This window comes from Nilaparvata lugens, chromosome 5 (assembly GCF_014356525.2).
Source record: "Nilaparvata lugens isolate BPH chromosome 5, ASM1435652v1, whole genome shotgun sequence".
Classification (NCBI taxonomy): Eukaryota; Metazoa; Arthropoda; class Insecta; order Hemiptera; family Delphacidae; genus Nilaparvata; species Nilaparvata lugens.
Window position 1 is genome coordinate 15,461,748 of NC_052508.1, and position 21,480 is coordinate 15,483,227.

The 21,480-nt window shown below is 35.3% G+C and overlaps 1 protein-coding gene across 2 annotated transcripts in view; it reads right to left on the reverse strand.

The window, feature by feature from the left end:
* The window catches only part of LOC111048156 (DNA replication licensing factor MCM4), a 31,756-nt gene continuing 10,276 nt past the window's right edge, over window positions 1-21,480 (reverse strand). The window contains exons 6-15 of one of the 2 annotated variants that reach the window (XM_039427752.1): window positions 19,720-19,937; window positions 17,710-17,923; window positions 13,469-13,663; window positions 11,971-12,147; window positions 10,168-10,255; window positions 9,426-9,586; window positions 6,309-6,426; window positions 2,994-3,235; window positions 2,449-2,659; window positions 1-481 (exon numbers count right to left, since the gene is read on the reverse strand). In XM_039427752.1, the coding sequence (XP_039283686.1) occupies window positions 386-481; window positions 2,449-2,659; window positions 2,994-3,235; window positions 6,309-6,426; window positions 9,426-9,586; window positions 10,168-10,255; window positions 11,971-12,147; window positions 13,469-13,663; window positions 17,710-17,923; window positions 19,720-19,937 (1,720 nt within the window). In that variant the 3' untranslated portion in view covers window positions 1-385. Of the gene's footprint in view, window positions 482-2,448; window positions 2,660-2,993; window positions 3,236-6,308; window positions 6,427-9,425; window positions 9,587-10,167; window positions 10,256-11,970; window positions 12,148-13,468; window positions 13,664-14,822; window positions 15,018-17,709; window positions 17,924-19,719; window positions 19,938-21,480 lie in introns of both variants that reach the window. The other variant, XM_039427753.1, reaches the window with a different exon arrangement.

The following is a 21,480-nucleotide window of genomic DNA, read 5'->3' on the forward strand; positions in this document are numbered from 1 at the left end:
AACTTGAGAAACATATTTTTTATTTTTACAAAATACTATTACAAAGTATTCATATAATGCTTTATCAGCCCTATTTATTGGTGAATACAATTCTGAGGATTTTCATCAGTGAATACATATATTCGGAATGAAGAATGACTGACAATATAAATTGGTAAATTAGGACTCAAGAAGTTGTTCATAGGTAATAAAAATGGAATCAAACTAGAATAATTAGTATTAAGAATCTGAAAAATTCTTACATTGGGGACTTTAATTCTCAAGTCCGCATTCAAGTTCAACCCATGTTAAAGTCATTGAAATGTTATGAAAGTTACTTTGGAGTGCTTATGATAGCAGATGGAATAATAATGGGTTTCTGATACAGAATGATAGTATTTTTCTCTTATAGGATTCTGATTGTATTACGACTGACGACATTAATAACACCCTCATCTTGCAATTCTTTAACGGAATCTTCAAACATTTCTCGAGTAACCATCTGAAACAAAAAATGATTTAATAAATAAAATTTATTGAATGATAATAGTTATTACAAACTCATTTCTAGTTTTAAGCCTACTTAATATTTTTTACTTTGAATAACAAGGTTGAAAAAGACCTAATATCATGCATTTCTTGTTACCCTTTGTAATAAGGAAAGAAGGAAAAATCACTTATACATTGATAAACTGTATTCCCATATATCAGTATCAGTTAAAGTGACCGACACAGTGAAAATTGGTCTATTTCTAATCAGCTCTAATTCTAATTTCTAGTTCTAATCAGCACAGACAAGCAAGTCCCACTAGAAGTTATAGGAATAAAATTCTCACTGAATCGGGCACTTTTACTTATATGTGGGAATCCAGCATAACGGATTCCGAAATTACAAGTCCGAATTTTTGATAATGTTAACTGAATTAAAAAAAATTGAATCACCAATGAACCAAGGTTTCAAAGCCAAGCCACAAACTCAAATTACCAAAAACTTATTCTGTAATTATTCGTGATCCGTATTTTTTTCAATACAGCCATTCAGATCTCAATATTGAATGATCAATACTCAGATACGCTACGTTTTGCAATGCAGATTGTATAATGTTTGCCAATACAATTTAGTGACTGATGCCCGGTTGCAGAGTCGTCACATAAAGTTAAAAACAGGCAGTCAACTCATTTACGAAGCCATAACTACACTTTTCGTTGCACAGATGTCAAAATAAACTATAGCTCACATACAACTAAAAACACCCGATTAGACACATGATTCTGTTGCACAGTCGTCAGAAGGAGCTTATTTATGTCTTCAATCGTTAAATCGGTCAGTTAAGGGCCCGAAGTAGTGTGTTAAATCCACTATCTACTCGCGCTAAATGCATTTTAGAGGCTGTGATAGCTTTTATTGAAAGTTGTTTACGAAAAACTATCTGTATATAAGTAAATAATATGAGTAAATTATTTTTACCGGGTGTAGCTTTATAATAAATATATACCAACAAGTAAATATTTATTTTCATAACGAGTATTTTGGCTACCCACAACTCATATTATTGTAGCCTCATTACTTGTAGGTGCTCAATCAATATAATAAAATTCTAATTAAATGCTGATAATTATGTCCTACATGATGATTAAAAACCAATGATTATAATCTTTATATCTTCTTTTTTTACAATGAAGCACGGATTGGGAGAGAAAAACTAAGAATACCTTGTACTATTTTGTATAATAATTATCAACTTGTGTTGGATGAATTTTAGAATAATTGTTGAAGCAGTAAGATAGATAGATATATTTCTCGATCCATGAAACATCTATAGATGCATGAGATCACGTCAAAAAAAACACATACATAATAGAGTACAAGTCAAAATATTTTGCCTGTATGGTTTCAATGGTTTTTATAGCATTACAGGTCTATGCTGGATTCAGGCAGCTGAAAAAACTCTTCAACATGATAAAAAGGGTTTGAGCAGAGCCACGTATGTAGAGGTTTTTTTAACTCTATGGTTCCCATGTCTCTAAACTGGAGGGGCAATTTATTAAATAAACGTATACCCGTCTAAGTTAGCATTTTTCGTGTTTCTTCGCTTTAAAAGATGTTTATAACCTCCAAATCGCTGAATATGGTGAGAAATCTCGCCAAAAGCCATGAGTCGCCATGTTGTTTATCAATTTTATGTGAGGTCTTTTAGGTCTGTTCACAGTGATGTCTATTGAAACTTTCCAAGATTCCAAGACATTGGTTGGATAGAAGCATGTACGGAAAATTACGGAAAAAAGTGAATAGAGCTGCAGTGTGACCTATGTGTGATGCTAATTCGAGATATTCCTGAATGGGTTTTGGCAAACGACTGTGCAATGACCAACCATTTATGTCAGTGATTTTAATCTATGTCTCACATAGCCGTGTTTGATTTTATGTAACGACTCAGCAACCGGGCATGAGTGCATTGCACTGCTTACCAGCTGCGAGGCCTCGCGGATGTCGGAGAGTGTCTTCTGATAGCTGACCGAGGAGCCCTTGGCCTTGGCGGTGAGCAGCTTGCGAATGGTCTGCGTCAACTCCTGGCGTCGCTTGCGGGCCGCCATACTCAGGCCGGTCGTCAGAATGCCCACGTCGATCTTGCCCGACAGCGGGTCGGTCGCCGACTGTTTCAGCGCTTCTCTGTGCAGTCTACAACAATATTTCAATTAGTCACCAAAAATACATCCATAAAAACGAAAATATTCTATAAAACTCACACAGATTTTAGCCTTCCATAATATTGGTATATAAAGTAGTTTAGTCATATAAAATTGTTTCCATATATTAGTATAGTATATATACCTTCCATATATATGTTTCCATATATTGGTATACCATATAAGTAGTTTCCATAATATTGGTATATAAAGTAGTTTAGTCATATAAAATATGAGCTTGAGAAAGTATGATCTAAAATTTATCATGGACTAGCAGGTTAATTTTGTAATTCAAGTAAACTGGACTAAAGTAAACGCTCGTTTACCTCCATGCCTCCTCGACATCCTGCTTCTCGACCTTTTCGGAGAGGCGCATCTTGGCGTGGGCCTCGGCGAGGCGAATGAGCGACTCTAGCTGGCGAGGGTAGGCCGATATCTGGCCGCGACCCGAGCCCATTTTACGCATTTGCACATAGGTGCTGACCAGCATTTCACCTGCCACGTCTGTCAGTTTCGGCTGCACGTGTTCCTTCGCATAGGCTATGTAGTCACGCAGGAGTCCCATGTCCTGAAACAAAAAGCAAGTGTCAAATCGAAACTACAATCTAGTCTCACAACAGGTCCATGTCCTGTTACAAAATTAAACGTCACATCTAATATTCAATGTAGTCTCTTAAGGCTGTTCGTTACACTTTTTTATTTAAATTGGATAATCTTTTTCAATATAATTGATAAGATCATTATAAGAGTGAGAAAAAGTGGCAACTGAAATTTTCAAGTGGTCTAATAAGCGAGTTATGGGTTGTTTAAGTGCTAACTCCGTTTTATTTCCAGATCATGAACGGTTTCGACTATATTAACAGAACTTCTCTTAAAAATTAAAAAAAAATGTATCTTTCCAAACTCAAACATTTTATTCCTCATATCGTTCATAAAAAGTAACATTTTTTGTAAATTCGATAACTTGTTTATTTTGGCATTAATCGCGAAAACATGCATATTAGAACAAAGCCAATGATATACTGAATGTATTAAAAAAAACTCCAATGGAAACTTCGAAACAGTTTATGATCTGCAAAGAAAACGGAGTTCTCACTTCAACAACCCATAAATTGCACATTAGACCACTTGAAAATTTCAGTTGCCACTTTTTCTCACTCTTATAATGATCTTAACAATCATATTGAAAAAGATTATCCAATTTAAATAAAAAAGTGTAACGAACAGCCTTAACTGGCCCATGTCTTGCAACAATATTAAACGCCACATCAAATATTCAATTTAGTTGCGCAACAGGCACATTGCCCATGTCCTACAACAAAATTAAACTTTACATCGAATATTCAATGTACGTTAGTTGCACAGCAGGAAAATGTTCTACAACAGTATGAAACGCCAAATCGAATATGACCAAAGTGAGTAATTATCTAGCTTGCTCTTTTAACCAAGCCAAGTCATGGTATTTATCGAATAATTTAGAAAGTAATGAGAAAAACTGAAAAGATAATGGGTCGATTAAATAAAAACTGGATTCTAGTGACTAGCAACTAGTCATTGGTTCTAGCTATAAAAAAAATATTATACAGCTTACTCGAATCCTAGCATTTCCTTGAAAATCACTTAGAACTAGCAACTGCTAGCTTTATTCAATTGACCTAATGTTTTCTTTAGGACATAACTCAAAAATGGAAAACGCTAACCCGGTTAGATTGCTAGGTGTAGTCCTTGACAGTAAGCTTAGTTTGGAGGAACATGTAGACTGTCTATTTAGAAAACTAGCATGGGTAACTTACCTTCTTAGATAATTAAGGAATTATGTTAGCTTAGTATTGATTTTAGTATAAATTGAAAATGGGACAGTTTTGGGCATGAGCCTGTTGTGCTTTTCCTTATGTCAAGTATTTTTACACAATGTGATAAATAAATAAATTAGGAGTTCAATTCTCTTTTCAATTCTCATCTAAGCTATGGAATTTGAATGTGGAGTAACTGTTCAACGAACCAGAGCGTTTTTTGGCAGAAAAAGGCAATAAGAGCAATCATGGGCCTCACCCAACACAATTAATGTGAATCATACTTCGTAAAATTTGATATCATGATCTTATCTTCCTTATATATATATATTACAATTTAATATTAATGTTAAAAAAGGAGGTCGTTACATTGAACATAATGAATGGCATGGTTATAATACACTAGTAGTTCTGAGAACAGTAGACCTCGCGCTCAGTAAGTTACATTGACCTGTTGTTATGTTTTCTCAAAAATTAATAAATAATTCATCAATTTAAAATGTCTAGAAAAAATCCTAAATAAACATAGAGCTTTCTGTCCTATCGTACCGTGACGTGTCGTCCCGGAATGTGAGTGTGAGCGCTGTTATCAGGTCTGGCTGCAACTGTCTACAACGTTGATGGAAAGATACATTTTCAAGATGTTCGATGTTTTTGAACGGGTAGTATTATAGTCAACTGTCTACTAACGTTGATTGAAAGATACATTTTCAAGATGTTCGATGTTTTTGAACGGGTAGTATTATAGTCCACTAGACAGCTGATTTATGATGAATAAGTCTGATTTTTACTCAAATATTATCGTATGAAGGAGGCTCCTTTTTCCTTTTATATTATCCTTGAAATGGAAAATTTCCAAAAACCTTGTTTAAACGTCGACGCGTAATTTAAATAGGAGCATACCTGTCAAATTTCATGAAAATCTATTACCGCGTTTCGCCGTAAATACGCAACATATAAACATTTAAACATTAAGAGAAATGCCAAACCGTCGACTTGAATCTTAGACCTCACTTCGCTCGGTCAATGAGGTAATGATAAACTTGTAAGTTTCAAAGTTTTATTGGGCCAGTTGAACATAGAAATTACATATAGCCAAGTTACAACCCACCATCAGACTATATAAGAACCTAAAAAGTTTCGTCTATCTACAAATTTGTTTTCAATTACAATGAATCACATCTTTGAGAGTAATTAGATTTTCGCATTCGATTGTTCAACACAATTATTAGAAATTTTTTTCCCAATAAATGTATTATTATACAGATGAAAATAATGATATGCCTATAAGCCAAGCTTTCTAACCACTAAGGGCCGGTTTCCGAGCTTGGGATTTAGCTAAGTTCTAGACTTTAAACAGCTGGAATCAGAAAATTAGCTTTCTGAAATGGGGCGTAGTCAAAGTCACGTTTAAATTAAATTTCGAAAAACTAGAGAATTAAACACAAAATAAAATAAAGAGAAAATAGAGTAAAGTTTCAGCTATTCTGAATTATTTAGAAATGCTTCATTTCGTCAAGGAAAAACATTCCCAATTATAGAAATGAGAAAATAAATCTTTATTTTGCTGCAACTATTTACTGCAACTACGCCCCGTTTTGGAAAGCCAATTTTCTGACTCCAGCTGTTTAAAGTCTAGGACTTAGCTAAATCCCGAGCTCAGAAACCGGCCCTAACTTTGCTCACTTTAGTAAAGAAAAATAGTTTTCAATAGTAATTATTTTTGTTATTGAAACTATTTTTCTTTACTATTAAACAGGATTCTTTGATTGGGTGACAAATGAAGTTCAATATAACTACAGCACTTGGGAGCAAATATTCTCTAGTGATAATAATTAAAAAACTCACCATCAGTTCATCATCTTCGGCACTGTGCGATTTATAATACAAAGAAACCAGATGTCTGGCCAGTCTCCTGTCGAATTGCTCACTTTGTGGATCCAGAATGAGGAAAATCAAGTCGAATCTGGAACAAGCAGAACACTATTTACTAAGCTATTCACTTCAATATTTACAAAAAACGTAAACTTTCTACACTTTATTCCAGTGAATATCTTCATTCCAAACATAATTTCACAGGTACAATATATTACATTATCTTTTCGATAACCTTCATCTGTTCGCGCGGGCGGCAAATTGGCCGCCTTTTACTTTCCTTGCCCTATTACCATAGGTAAGGAAAGTACTGCTTTCCAAAAAAAATTAAGGTACCCTGATTTCAAGTTTTCTATAAGTTTCAAGTCCCCCTGAGTCCAAAAACATGATTTTTGGGTCTGTAAACACGATAACTCCATTCCTAATCAACCGATTGACTTGAAATTTTAAACTTAAGGTCCTTATACCATGAGGATCCGACAATAAGAAATTCAATAAAATTCAATTCAAGATGGCGGAAAAAATGGCGGATAATTACTAAAAAACCATGTTTTTCACGTTTTTCTCGAAAACGGCTCTAACGATTCTCTTCAAATTTATACCATGGATAGCTATTTATAAGCCCTATCAACTGACATGAGTCTCATTTCTGGGAAAATTCCAGAAGCTCCGTAATATTCTTGAGAAAAATGGCGGATAATGACTAAAAAACCATGTTTTTCACGGTTTTCTAAAAAACGGCTCTAACGATTCTCTTCAAATTTATACCATGGATAGCTATTTATAAGCCCTATCAACTGGCATAAGTCTCATCTCTGGGAAAATCTCAGGAGCTCCGTAATATTCTTGAGAAAAATGGCGGATAATGACTAAAAAACCATGTTTTTCACGGTTTTCTCGAAAACGGCTGCAACGATTTTCTTCAAATTTATACCATGGATAGCTATTTATAAGCCCTATCAACTGACATGAGTCTCATTTCTGGGAAAATTCCAGAAGCTCCGTAATATTCTTGAGAAAAATGGCGGATAATTACTAAAAAAAACATGTTTTTCACGGTTTTCTCGAAAACGGTTCTAACGATTTTCTTCAAATTTATACCATGGATTTAAAAGCCCTATCAACTGACATGAGTCTCATTTCTGGGAAAATTTCAGGAGCTCTGTAATATTCTTGAGAAAAATGGCGGATAATGACGAAAAAACCATGTTTTTCACGGTTTTCTCGAAAACGGCTCTAACGATTTTCTTCAAATTTATACCATGGATAGCTATTTATGAGCCCTATCAACTGGCATGAGTCTCATTTCTGAGAAAACTTCAGGAGCTCTGTAATATTCTTGAGAAAAATGGCGGACAATGACGAAAAAACCATGTTTTTCACGATTTTCTCAAAAACGGCTCTAACGATTTTTTTCAAATTCATACCCTGTATAGTTATTTATCAGATCTATGAACTGGCATGAGTCTGTTTCCTGGAGAACTAATGGGGGGTCCACCCTATCCTTGAGAAATGGACTTTGTAACCTCCATCTCGTGCATGAGGTAGGTAGAGCAGTTTATAAAAAGTACACAGTCATAGTCAAGATATTTCATCTGTAGAACAGCTGTTTTGACGACTTTTAAAAAAATCATCTAATTTCACAATTTACACGAAGGAAAAAGTACTCTGAAAACAATAATTATATATACACATATACAGTAGTCTGATCGTAGTTGCAAATAATATGTTGCCGCCAATAATTGTCATGATGTTATTCCCCTAAATTATTCTCGTTTGAGAATGAGGCTTACAGTTCAATGAGCAAGGAAGCAAGGTGTGAGTGTACCACACCAGATTTTTCAGAACTTTTGTTATGTTTCCTAATCTGGCAATTAGTGAGTGGTGAGAATGATTATCAAAGTATTCCTTCCCCACTATCTCCCCTAACTTCTTCAGCCCTTATCCAGCTCAGTTGGTGACTTGCTTGAGCATAGGAGTGATTTTTTAGCGTGTGACTACCGGGGAGCGGCCAAATTGCCGCCCGCGCGAGCACTTGTGTTGGGATCTCCACCAAGATTTTTTCTGCAAATATATCATTTTTATTCACATTACAATACGTCATTTTCATCTCAAACCAATTTTAATTTTTCAAGTTATCTCCTATGGCTTGTAAAATTGCAATAGCCTAACTGCAAGAAAACATAGAAGTGGATTAGATACTTCTAAGTTCTAGTGGATTGTAAACTTCTACTCATTATCAAATAGATATTTATAAAAATTTGTGAGAAGTAACTTAACTTTTTTCATTTCTACCAGTCCCTGATATTTCAAATGAACATCTTTTATACGACTAGTACGGCCGGTATTACACTGATTCTGTGACATAAATTAATTATCAAATACCCTTGATGAAAATATTACATTTATATAATTATTACAATGTACTAATACCATAATATATAAACTATGGTCATATGTCAATAATTATATAAATTACATGTAAAATGATCATAAATATTTAATAACAAGTCATCATAGTCTAATACCAGCCTTAAAACTTCACGAAGGCTACATAAATATTATAGGTATATTATAAGCTATATGATTTATCAAAATCGTATTATATCCCTGTACCATAGAGAAACAATAGCATAAGTAGATATCCCATGGTATAGGGCGTTTATGTCGCAACTTTTACTGTTATCTCAAGCCGATAGTCCACATAGTTCTTTCCCGTGAAGCTATGTGACATTGGTAGTCTCTCATATTGTGCCGTTCATACACTCTTACCTGGTCAAAACAGTAAAAATCGACAATAATCGACAGTAATCGGCTTGAGATAACAGTAAAAGTTGCGACATAAACGCCCTATACAATGGGATATCTACTTATGCTATTGTTTCTCTATGGTAGTACTTGTAATCAGTGACATTGGAAATATCTTATACACTTTGGGAATGAATAAACCTAAAAAAATCAATGGCGGCCAAATTGCCGCCGCGCGAGCTGAATTGTAACTCCACAAGGCGCGAGCGGATGAAGGTTAAATGAAAATATATTTAAAGAAGAAACTGACAACTTAATAAATAATCATGAAGTTTTTCCTACCTGGACAGGAGCGTGTGAGGAAGCATGATATTTTCAATGATTGTCTTATTTTTGTTCCACTGGGATTCGACTGGGTTAGCAGCAGCCAAAATCGAAGTTCTCGCGTTCAACTGACAAATAATTCCTGCTTTTGCTATGCTCAGCGTTTGCTGTTCCATAACCTATGAGAAAGAAAAAAAAATCATTACATAATTCTATTAGAAAACGTACATGAAAGACTGTCTCTCCTTTGTTAAGAGTCAACGGTTGAATCCATTATGTACTTGTTTTTTGACGAACCAATCGCTGCAATGTACGCTTAAAGGCAATAAAGCTAATAAATATCATTCCATTGATTTAATAGGAGAGAAAAAGCGAATAAGAAAAAAAATGTACCTTTCAGTTAGAAAATCTACGCACAAAATATTTGGCCACAATTATTTCCTTGTTTGTAGTGCTCTAGCAAACGTTTTCTAAAACTTATTTTGTTTGAAATTAGATTAGTTAGCCGGTTAAGCCGTATATCAGTAAACTAAAAAAAAAAATCGTTAAAATAATATACGAAGTCAGTGCCATCTCTTTTAATAACAAAAACAGTTTGAATCGATTCTAACAAAATCGCTAAGTAATTATTCAAGTAATGGTGAGCAGAGAAGAAAATTCAGAATGCAACATGAAATATTTGTTTACAAGTTTAATAGGCCTGTAACTAAGTATCTGAATAATGAGGGGATTAATAAAATTAAACAAAATTATACCTCACCTCATGAAGAACACTCCGAGTGGCGTCATTCATTTTATCGAATTCATCGATGCAGCAGATTCCATTGTCTGCCAGAACCAATGCGCCCCTATTAAAAAAAGATTATTAGAAGAATTAACTCTAATAAAAATTGATTAAGATAAACAGTGAAGTACTAGAGAAGTATGAGTCATAAGGCACATTGCCAACTTAAATTAAATTATATAGATGGACATTACTGAGATATTGCATTTATTCAAATACTAATGAATTAATAATTATTAAACGAAAATCCAAATTAAATGAGGTGAATCACCCCGAAGACTTCTGCTACTGCAAATATTGACATCAGGGTAAACAGCTAGATGGAAAGTCGATGAGCGCTATTCAAAATGAGGTACCGGGTTCGATTCCCGGGCTGACAAACAATTTTTGAATAGTAGCGCTCATCAAATTTTCATCTAGCTGTTTACCCTGTTGTCAATATTTGCAGTAGCAGAAGTCTTCGGGGTGATTTACAGCATTTAATTTGGATTTTCGTTTAATGATAACTATTAAATTATATTCAGGCGAAGTGGGACCTTCCGGCAAGGGACTCCTCACCAACAAAAGCCATAGGAATATAATTTTACTAGGGAATAAATCATACTGTTTAGTAGAAGTGACTGGAAAAGTATATAAAATAAGAAAGAAATTGCAAAAATTGGAAGAAATTATGAAATGGAAGACATCTCCTTTAGCAAAAGGCTGTGGCTTGGTGCAAGAGCTACCTATGTCAAAATATCAACTTTCTCACAAATCAGCTTGAAAGTTCACCTTGTTTTCGAACTAAGGCATTTCAATACGGAAATGCGAGTGCTAGAAGTGCAGAAGTCGACATTGGTAGTTCTGGCACGGAGTATGAATGACAATCTAAAAACATATGTCTTCATTGGTAGTTTTCACACTCTGAGAGTGGAACTAAATCATGACATTGGTAGTATGAATGTTATAACTTTTTATTGCTTTGAAATAGGATATTGGCACTTCTGGAACTATAAATAATCGATATTAGTGATGTATTAAACTCATTTTTGAAAAAAATTGACATTGGTAGTTTTTGCACCAAGCCACAGGTCTCGATCATATAGAGTTGCAAAAATTGGAAGAAATTATGAAAGAAAGACATCAACTTTAGCAAATAAATGGTTAGTCTCAATTATGGAGCATAGGCTCTACTATTGTAATAATTCGTCACAATAAATTAATAATACATTTTCATCAATACTATCACTAAACAATAGTGACACTCCCTTTATTAGAATACAGCAGCGCTTACTGCTGACGGCAATTATTCACACTCATTAACTGCTCTAAAATCTAGATTATACTCATCAACTTTGAAACCATAATTGTCTGCAGCTACCATAACTTGCTATTTTAATAGATACCTTTTTGGAATATCTTGCTTTCGTCAATCGTGAAATTAAAGCCTTCATTTCAATCTATGTTTTGAATTTGAATTTATTACTCATTGCATGTACAACAATAAAATTGTTTGGCAATCGTCACATATTACAAAACAAAAAAATCACAACAAAAGTCATTTATGTCATAAAAACACTTATCAGCCAGCCAGTCCTTCAATTTTTTTCTTGAGCTGCCTGTTATGTTACAGGCTCTTGAGTTAACTATTATGTTTGAAGGGACGGATTCAAGGATCCAAAGGTTCAAAGAACCCCACACGTCAACCGGAGCTTATTGTGTGTCTATTTCAATCTAAATATATTGGCCATCTTTAATACACTTTGTTTCGATAAGGAAGTGGGGAGGTGGGTAACTCACGTCTGCAGAACCAGTTGACGGGTTTCGGGGTCTTTGGTGACGTAGGCGGTGAGCCCGACGGCTGATGAGCCCTTGCCGCTGGTGTACTGACTGCGAGGCACCAGGTCATACACGTATGACAGCAGCTGGGACTTGCTCGTGCCCGGGTCTCCGCACAACAGGATGTTCAGTTCAGATCTGATAACATCATATTCAACTAAAATATTCTCCCAAAAGAAAACAATTTAATTACAAGTATAAAATATGCATGAGGGTAATTTTCTTTCAACCTCCGATCACATATCATAGGACACAGAAAAGTGTTAAGGGGATGATTTTCACAGATCTTAACAGCTTATTATCCCCAGCAATTCAATTTTACGCAGGGAACATTATAAGTGATGATTTTGTGCGTGAATGGTATAAAAAAATCAAATACGTCAGTTGAAATTACTTCCGGAATCGACGATATCCATGACAGCTCGATCACATAGTGCGGGTACAACCAAACGGCTTCTCCAGCAAATCAAATGGGATAATTTCGATCACTCACCGTACAAATCTGACTTTACCACTAGTAATTTATATCTTTACCCCAAACTCATGACATGCCTTTGAGGGCAGAGCTCCAAAACTATCGTGGAGCTCCAAACCAACGTCATACCCCTCTTAAAGTCATTTGGCGACATCTTATGAACAGGATTTTGGTAGGCTAGTCCACTGGTATGAAAAATGCCTCAATCTTCACGGCAATTACGTTGAAGAATAATCATAAGTGTGAGTAACTTCAAGTAAGAAGATGATTCTTTTATATACATTCGTCTTTTATTCATGGCCAATCGGAGGTTGAAAAAAATGACTCTCGTAGATTGAACAGATCTGAAAGATTAATAACAATGATGAAATAAAAATTTTCTTCCCAAAACTATAGTGATAAAAATGCATGTACACATGTTTATCATGCATGACCAACCGTTAGTAGCAAGCCTATATTATTGCCTTAAATAACAAAAATAGGTGTATAGTAAATATCGATGATGTGGAATCTCTCTATAATTTAAATAATTTCTAATTATGATGTTCTAAGATAATTATAAATTGGATTGAATTATTTCCCTAAAATAATTACATTAAATTACAAAATCGAAACGTGTATAGTAACTATTGATGATGTTGGACCTCTCCATAATTGAAATAACTTTTAATTATGATTCAAGATAAGAATAAATTGAATTGAATTAGTATCCCAAATTTATTGCACTACATTACAAAATAAAATGTTTAGAGTAAATAGAGAGCGGAATCTCTTAAAATTATTAGAATAAATCAATCAGATTGAAAATTAGATAAACAGATCACATGACGGACATGGGTGGCATGCAACATTCTAAGCTTTTGTCATCCTTGATCGGATCGTAACGCTGCATGAAAGGTGTGGCCCCGGTTTTAATGAAACATATGGAGAAGGCAAAGTTCCAATACAAAAACTCATTAGTTCGTGTTGGTTTAACTGAGTTACCTGAAATTCGCTCTTCCTGACGTAGTGTGAGTCTTCCTAGTGCCTCCAAACAATTGCAGGAGAATGCCTTTCTTGATATCCTCGTTTTCGTAGATGGAAGGCGCAATAGCATGCGCCAAACGCTCGTACAAGTCTTCTCGCTCACTCAGGGCCTTCAGCAGGACAAGACGCTCGGGTGAAAATCTATGGTCTTTTCTGAAATTAAACGGAAATATCACATTTATTGAAAGTTATTCAATCATAATCACAAACACCATTGGGTTGAGTAACTTAGGGCCGGTTTCCGAGCTCGGGATTTGGCTAAGTTCTAGACTTTAAACAGCTGGAGTCAGAAAATTAGCTTTTCAAAACGGGGCGTAGTCGCAGTTTTTATAACAGTAGTTGCAGTTTTTATTTTCTCATTTCTATAATTGGAAACGTTTTTCCTTGACGAAATTAAACACTTCTAAATAATTCAACATAGCTGAAACTTTACACTATTTTCTCTTTATTTTATTTTGTGTTTAATTTTCTAGTTTTTTGAAATCTAATTCAAACGTGACTATGACATTGACTGCGACTACGCCCCGTTTCTCAAAGCCAATTTTCTGACTCCAGCTGTTTATGGCTTTATTTAAGTCTAGAACTTAGTCAAATCGCGAGCTCAAAAACCGACTCTTAGTTGTTTCATCTCAATAGATGAATTTTCTGTATTGTATTTAGTGGATTTTGAACACTGTCAATTAGTGATTTTGACAACGGTCATTTCATCATTTAATATAATAAAAATAGTAAAATCATAAAAGAAAACAACCTGTCATTCAACGTAAAACTGTTTTATATGGAAATCCATTGATACTGAAGAGATTCCATGACAAAAATGACTAACGAAGCTATTATTTTTCAAGTTTACTAAAAAAAATCGAAATTCATTCATTTTCCACCGTTAGTAGCAAGCCTATATTATTGCCTTAAATAAGAAAAATAGGTGTATAGTAAATATCGATGATGTGGAATCTCTCCATAATTGAAATAACTTTTAATTATGATTCAAGATAAGAATAAATTGAATTGAATTAATATCACAAATTTATTGCACTACATTACAAAATAAAATGTTTAGAGTAAATAGAGAGCGGAATCTCTTAAAATTATTAGAATAAATCAATCAGATTGAAAATTAGATGAACAGATCACATGACGTACATGGACCATTGCACCATTCTAAGCTGTTGTCATCCGTTATCGGATCGGAACGCTGCATGGAAGGTATGACCCCGGTTTTAATGAAACAGCTAGAGAAAGCAAAGTTCCAATACAAAAATTCATTAATTCGAGATGATTCAACTAATTAGTTCAACTGAATTAGGCCTACCTGAAATTCGCTCTTCCTGACGTAGTGTGAGTCTTCCTAGTGCCTCCGAACAATTGCAGGAGAATGCCTTTCTTGATATCCTCGTTTTCGTAGATGGAAGGCGCAATAGCATGCGCCAAACGCTCGTACAAGTCTTCTCGCTCACTCAGGGCCTTCAGCAGGACAAGACGCTCAGGTGAGAACCTATGGTCTTTTCTGAAATTAAACGGAAATATCACATTTATTGAAAATTCAATCATAATCACAAACACCATTGGGTTGAGTAACTTAGGGCTGGTTTCCGAGCTCGGGATTTGGCTAAGTTCTAGACTTTAAACAGCTGGAGTCAGAAAATTAGCTTTTCGAAACGGGGCGTAGTCGCAGTTTTTATTTTCCATTTCTATAATTGGAAACGTTTTTCCTTGACGAAATTAAACACTTCTAATAATTCAACATAGCTGAAACTTTACACTATTTTCTCTTTATTACTTTCCTTGCCCTACTACCATAGGTAAGGAAAGTATTGCTTTCCAAAAAAAATTAAGGTACCCCAATTTCAAGTTTTCTATACGTTTCAAGGTCCCCTGAGTCCAAAAACATGATTTTTGAGTGTTGGTCTGTGTGTGTGTGTGTGTGTGTGTGTGTGTGTGTGTGTGTGTGGTGTGTGTGTGTGTGTGGTGTGTGTGTGTGTGTATGTCTATGAACACGATAACTCCATTCCTAATTAACCGATTGACTTGAAATTTTAAACTTAAGGTCCTTATACCATGAGGACCCGACAATATAAAATTCAATAAAATTCAATTCAAGATGGCGGAAAAAATGGCGGATAATTACAAAAAAAACATGTTTTTCACGATTTTCTCAAAAACGGCTCTAACGATTTTCTTTGAATTTCTACCATGGATAGCTATTTATAAGCCCTAAAAACTGACATGATTCTCATTTCTGGGAAAATTGCAGGAGCTGCGTAATATTCTTGAGAAAAATGGCGGATAATTACTAAAAAACCATGTTTTTCACGGTTTTCTCAAAAACGGCTCCAACGATTTTCTTCAAATTTATACCATGGATAGCTATTTATAAGCCCTATCAACTGACATGAGTCTCATTTCTAGGAAAATTGTAGGAGCTGCGTAATATTCTCGAGAAAAATGGCGGATAATTACTGAAAAACCATGTTTTTCACGATTTTCTCAAAAATTACTCGACTGATTTATTTCAAATTCATACTCTGTATAGTTATTTATCAGCTCCATCAACTGGCATGAGTCTTCTTTCTGGGAAACTAATGGGGGGTTCACCCCATCCTTGAGAAATGGACTTTGTAACCTCCTTCTCGTGCATGAGGTAGGTAGGTAGAACAGTCTATAAAATAACACATAGTCAAGATATTTCATCTGTAGAACAGCTGTTTTGACGACTTTTAAAAAATCATCGGATTTCACAATTTACACAAAGGAAAAAGTACTCTGAGAACAATTATATACACACATATACAGTAATCTGATCGTAGTTTCAAATAATTATGTTGCCGCCAATCGTCATTATGTTATTTCTCTAAATTATTGTCGTTGAAGAATGAGGCTCCCAGTTCAATGAGCAAGGAAAGTTGTGTGTGTACCACACCAGATTTTTTTATTTTGTGTTCAATTTTCTTGTTTTTTGAAATCTAATTCAAACGTGACTATGACAATGACTGCGACTACGCCCCGTTTCTCAAAGCCAATTTTCTGACTCCAGCTGTTTATGGCTTTATTTAAGTCTAGAACTTAGCCAAATCCCGAGCTCGGAAACCGTCCCTTAGTTGTGCCATACTTAATTTGAGTTATTTTTTCCACTGGAATAAATTTATGTATTTTTATATTCTGTGAAATCAAATTCGTATGACACTCGATAAACAATATCTTGGAGAAGAGGCGGCAAAATTAAACTAAAATAATAAAGATAAAATAATAAACTTAATCCAATTAGACACCAATAACCCCATTTTTGATAGAATCATGCAAATTCAAATCCAAAATTTACAGTCCTAGTTCATAAAATTATATGAATACACTAACATATGATCAAAAATAAGAATCTTCCAGCTTTATTTATTACTCATATCACTTGAAAATGGCATCAATGTTGAAACATGTGATAAAATAATTCAAAAAATCTGGTGTGGCGCACTCACACAACTTTCCTTGCCGTTATGAAAATTTATCACCTGAAGCTAGTGTGCACGCGCATTTCAAGTCTACTATTCAAAAATCCAAGCCAGCTGGTGACACACGAAGTCTGCTATCTCTTCATAGTGAATGATTTAATAGAATCAACAGTTGCCAACAGTTTGCAATAATTAAAGTAATAACATTTTCTCGAATTTCGAGCTTAATTTAAATTTTAGGTGAAAATGTTACTAAACATCAATTGTAGAGATTTTAATGCTCAATCTTTTCCACTTGAAATTTTGTGTCGGATACTTATATCGTAAGAACCTTAAGTTTCAAATTTCAAGTCACTCCGTTAATTGAGAGATGAGATATCGTGTACACAGACGCACATACACTCACACACATACACACACACACACACACACACACACAGACCAACACCCAAAAACCACTTTTTTGGACTCAGGGCACCTTGAAACGTATAGAAATTTATAAATTGGGGTACCTTGATTTTTTCGGAAAGCAATACTTTCCTTACCTATGGTAATAGGGCAAGAAAAATAAAAAGGGTATTGAGATTTTTATTTCTATTTATCTTGGAGAAAGTATCCTCTAAATTTCATGAATTTATTTGCTACAATACCAAGTTTGTCAAGCATTGACTGATACGTCATGATCAACACATCTGTCCAGTCGTTAGTGGCCACCCTGAATAGAAATGTGAATGATAACAACAAATCGTAGCTTACCCCTCTTCCTGCTCGTACAGTCGTTTCGAGTCCAGCTTGCGGAAGTGCACAACATCGACGTGCGTCTTGTAGACACTGCGTACATTGCGCATGCGCGGGTTGACCTGAATGGGAACGGCGCGATAGATGCCCGTAACGGTCACTCGGTCTCCCGGCTGTACGGCGTCCACAAGGTCATTGTGTGCGAATAGCACCACAGTGTGCGGAGTTTGGCCTGCCAACCAAAACAAACGATCGTTAATTCTTGATGCAATACCGATTCACTTGAACGCATTTCCAAGAAAGTATTGAAACACAATGGAATAATGAAACACTGAGATGTTGTCTAGAACTATCACAAATTTATTGAAAAATTAAATGTTTCAACCAATGGTGTCATTAGTCATCTTTAGTTATCTATATACATAAAAATGAATGTCTGTTTGTTTGTTCCTTCTAGACTCGAAAACTACTTGACAGAACGGCATGAAACTTTGGGTATATGTTGTGTGAATATTGGGGATGGTTTCTGACCAGAAATTTTAATAGGGGGGGGGGGGCTAATAATAATTATATATTAATCCATTTTACATACCTATGTTTTAAAAATTCTTGGCCGAGCGGCTAACGTAGAACGGGAATATTATCATGATTCCAGATCATGTTGTGATAATATGATTTAGCATCTAAACTTACTAGCTATAATAAACACGTCACTCTGTGATAGAATTGTTTACTGGTATTAAAACAATAGTTTTAGCACATAGGAAGTCCGTATTGAGATGTAAATGAAAATATTGAGATAAATTTCATGATTCACCAAATAAAGTCAAGTGTGACACGAGATACATTGACTTTTTGGCGGTACGAAGTTCGCCGGGTAAGCTATTTTTTCAATAAATTTGTGATAATAATAATAAAAAGTTTTATTTCCATTTTTGCATAATACAAATTTAGAAAAACAATGAATACTAGTCAATAACAAATTGAAAGTTAACATAAAAAACCATATTACAGATATCAGACTGTACACAGTAGGCCTATCACGTATGTGAAAATATAGAGATAAATACACAACAAGTTAAAAACACAACAACACCTCAAGTTCTATTGAAATAAGTCACTTTATACAAAAATAAAATATAACTGTTCTCTGTCTAATTAAAGAGACAGTCTTACAACCACTTTCACACGGTGAAGTTACGACCTTTAGATGTCCATTCTCAGAAAGGGTATTGAGGATTCCCTCCCATTTAGCACTTGACCGGTATAGGATAGAATAGAAATGTGGTTTTAGAATAAGTTTATCCTAATAAAGCAGCAGCGGCAGGAAGGTTGTACTGGGCATTATCTACAAATTTCCAAAAAGGGAGGTGAGCCAGGCTACCAAATTAGGGGTTTTCAGATCTACAATGTTCCAATCCTAACCTACTCTTAAACATGGGCGCTCTCCGAAAGAAGCCAGAATCAGCTGCAGGCCCAAAAGATGAGGTACTTGAGGAGGGTAGCGGGGAAAACAAGAAGGCATAGGATAAGGAACCAAAACATAAGAGACAACCTGAATTCAAAACCTCTGAAGCCGCACAGTTGAGTTGACTGGGACATGTGATGAAGATGTCAACTGACAGACTGCCAAGGAGGGTCTGGGAGTGCAAGGTTGTGGGTGCTAGGGGGTGAGGAAGAGATGGAAGGATAGTGTTCGAAAGATGGCGGAAGATAGAGGCGTGGGGTGGAGCGAAGTGAGAAGAAAGGCGCAGGAAAGAGAAAGATGGAGGGCTCTCGTAAACCTCAACACCTAAGGATAAAAGAGGATTGATCAAGTAAGTAAGTTATCCAAAGTTTTTGTGTTGACCTGGCATGTCTTTAGGAGACTAATGGAGCTTAACCAGTTGCTTGTCGGTGAACTGGGACCTGTTGAGGTTGATAGTATCAATATTTGAATATCAAAATTTTCAATATTCGAATAGCAATAGTATCGATATTTGATTATCGACAGTATTGATACTTTAAGATCGATATAAGTTGACTGACCTGGCGGCATGTCGTCAGGAGACTCCTGGAGCTTCACTAGTTGCTTGTCGGTGAACTGCGACCGGTTGTGGATGAGCGTGAAGCAGTGGTTGGTGTTGCAGTTGCTGCAAAGAGTCGGCTCGGCGATTCGGCCTCTGTCCATTTCCACCGAACATGTCAGCGCACACACCATGCACTGGAAGAATGCCTCGCGCATCTCCGGCATCACGTTGCTTGTCCTAACAAACAGTCGAAAAATATAATTTGATTGTATGGTAAGAGATGTAACCTTATCTAAATTTGGGAGAGGAATATCACAAATATGATATTTGAGGAATAAATATGAGAGGAATATCACTGGCACGGCCAGTGACGGACGTACTACTGCGAGTGAGAAAACAAAGGCTTTCAAACGTGTAGGGACACATACTACCGCACCGCGTCAGCACCGTCGCCGTGTTTGTTGCCCGAGCCGTGCCCGCGCCGTCACCGTCTAGTTCAGTTTACTTTGACGGAGACGGTGCGGCCTCGTTCAACATGGAGGATTAAAAACTGTTTGAAGAGATACGGAATTTTCCAGTTGGGTACGATCAAAGTGATGAGAAATATGGTTGTACGAAAAAATAAGTTGAACCAAAAGTAGAAGTAGAACCAAATAACTCAAGCCAAAGGTATAATAGACATAATATAATAAATAATGAGATAAACAACAAAAAGTATGAGAGAAGAACCCATGACTGTGTCTTAAATTTTAAATTTAAAACTAATTACGTTTAGATATACATAAGACAGAAGATAACAATTTTTTTCGCTGATATATATATTCACGATACAAGATCTTCATTAAAAACATTTTAATACATTTATTCTCCAACATGAATATTCTTGGGCCCATTACACATATGCATCAAACGCTGTATGCTGTTAACACTGGTATTACAGCTATACCCCTCCAGAGATCCCTTACACAAACAAAATTCCTTCTATATTTCACATGTTCTGTACCGTAACTTGGCTCGTCACTTCCCACACCACATAGTATTTCAGGACGTCTCAAAATCCTTATTTAAATTGAAATTGAAGAAATTTTTAATACAGCTGGGAGTGGACAATTCAGAAAACATCATCACAACAAATTATACCTACCTTAATTGATAAATTCGCTGGTGGTGACAACCTGACTACTGTTCTTGGAATCTGTATGCATCATTACAATAATTAACCTTTTTATTTTTTTTTGAGCTATCCAATAATCCTCTGTACGTAATAATAATATTAAATAGGATTCTGAATGCAGCAAAATTAGTCTTTCCTTTCTCTCTGACAAACTTATAATATGCAACTCTGGTTTGCGCACAGGCATTTTTTGCCCATGCAGACCATTTTCTAAAGATATACTTGTCTTACTGTATTCATGAGGTTGATTTTATTCTTTGTTTGTTTTATATTGATAATGAGTACATAGGATTATTAATTTGTATGTAAAGTGCATTTTTTTGAAATAAATATCTTTTGTTTGTCTGTCTGTCAAGACTGATTGTGGTATTGTTAGGCACCGAAATATATACCAGCACTATGATTCTCATCTTCTGTGTCTACAGGTAATTAGTTTAAAATTGAAAAATATGAATTTAAATCGGATGTAACAAGCTTAAATAGTGTTTTATTATTGAAAATAGTTTAACACATTCAGAAATCAAACCACAGTAGCACTACAGATCTGAGACACTGCTGCCGCTCGGCTGTCGCACGGATATGTGTGTTCTACTACCATCACCTTGT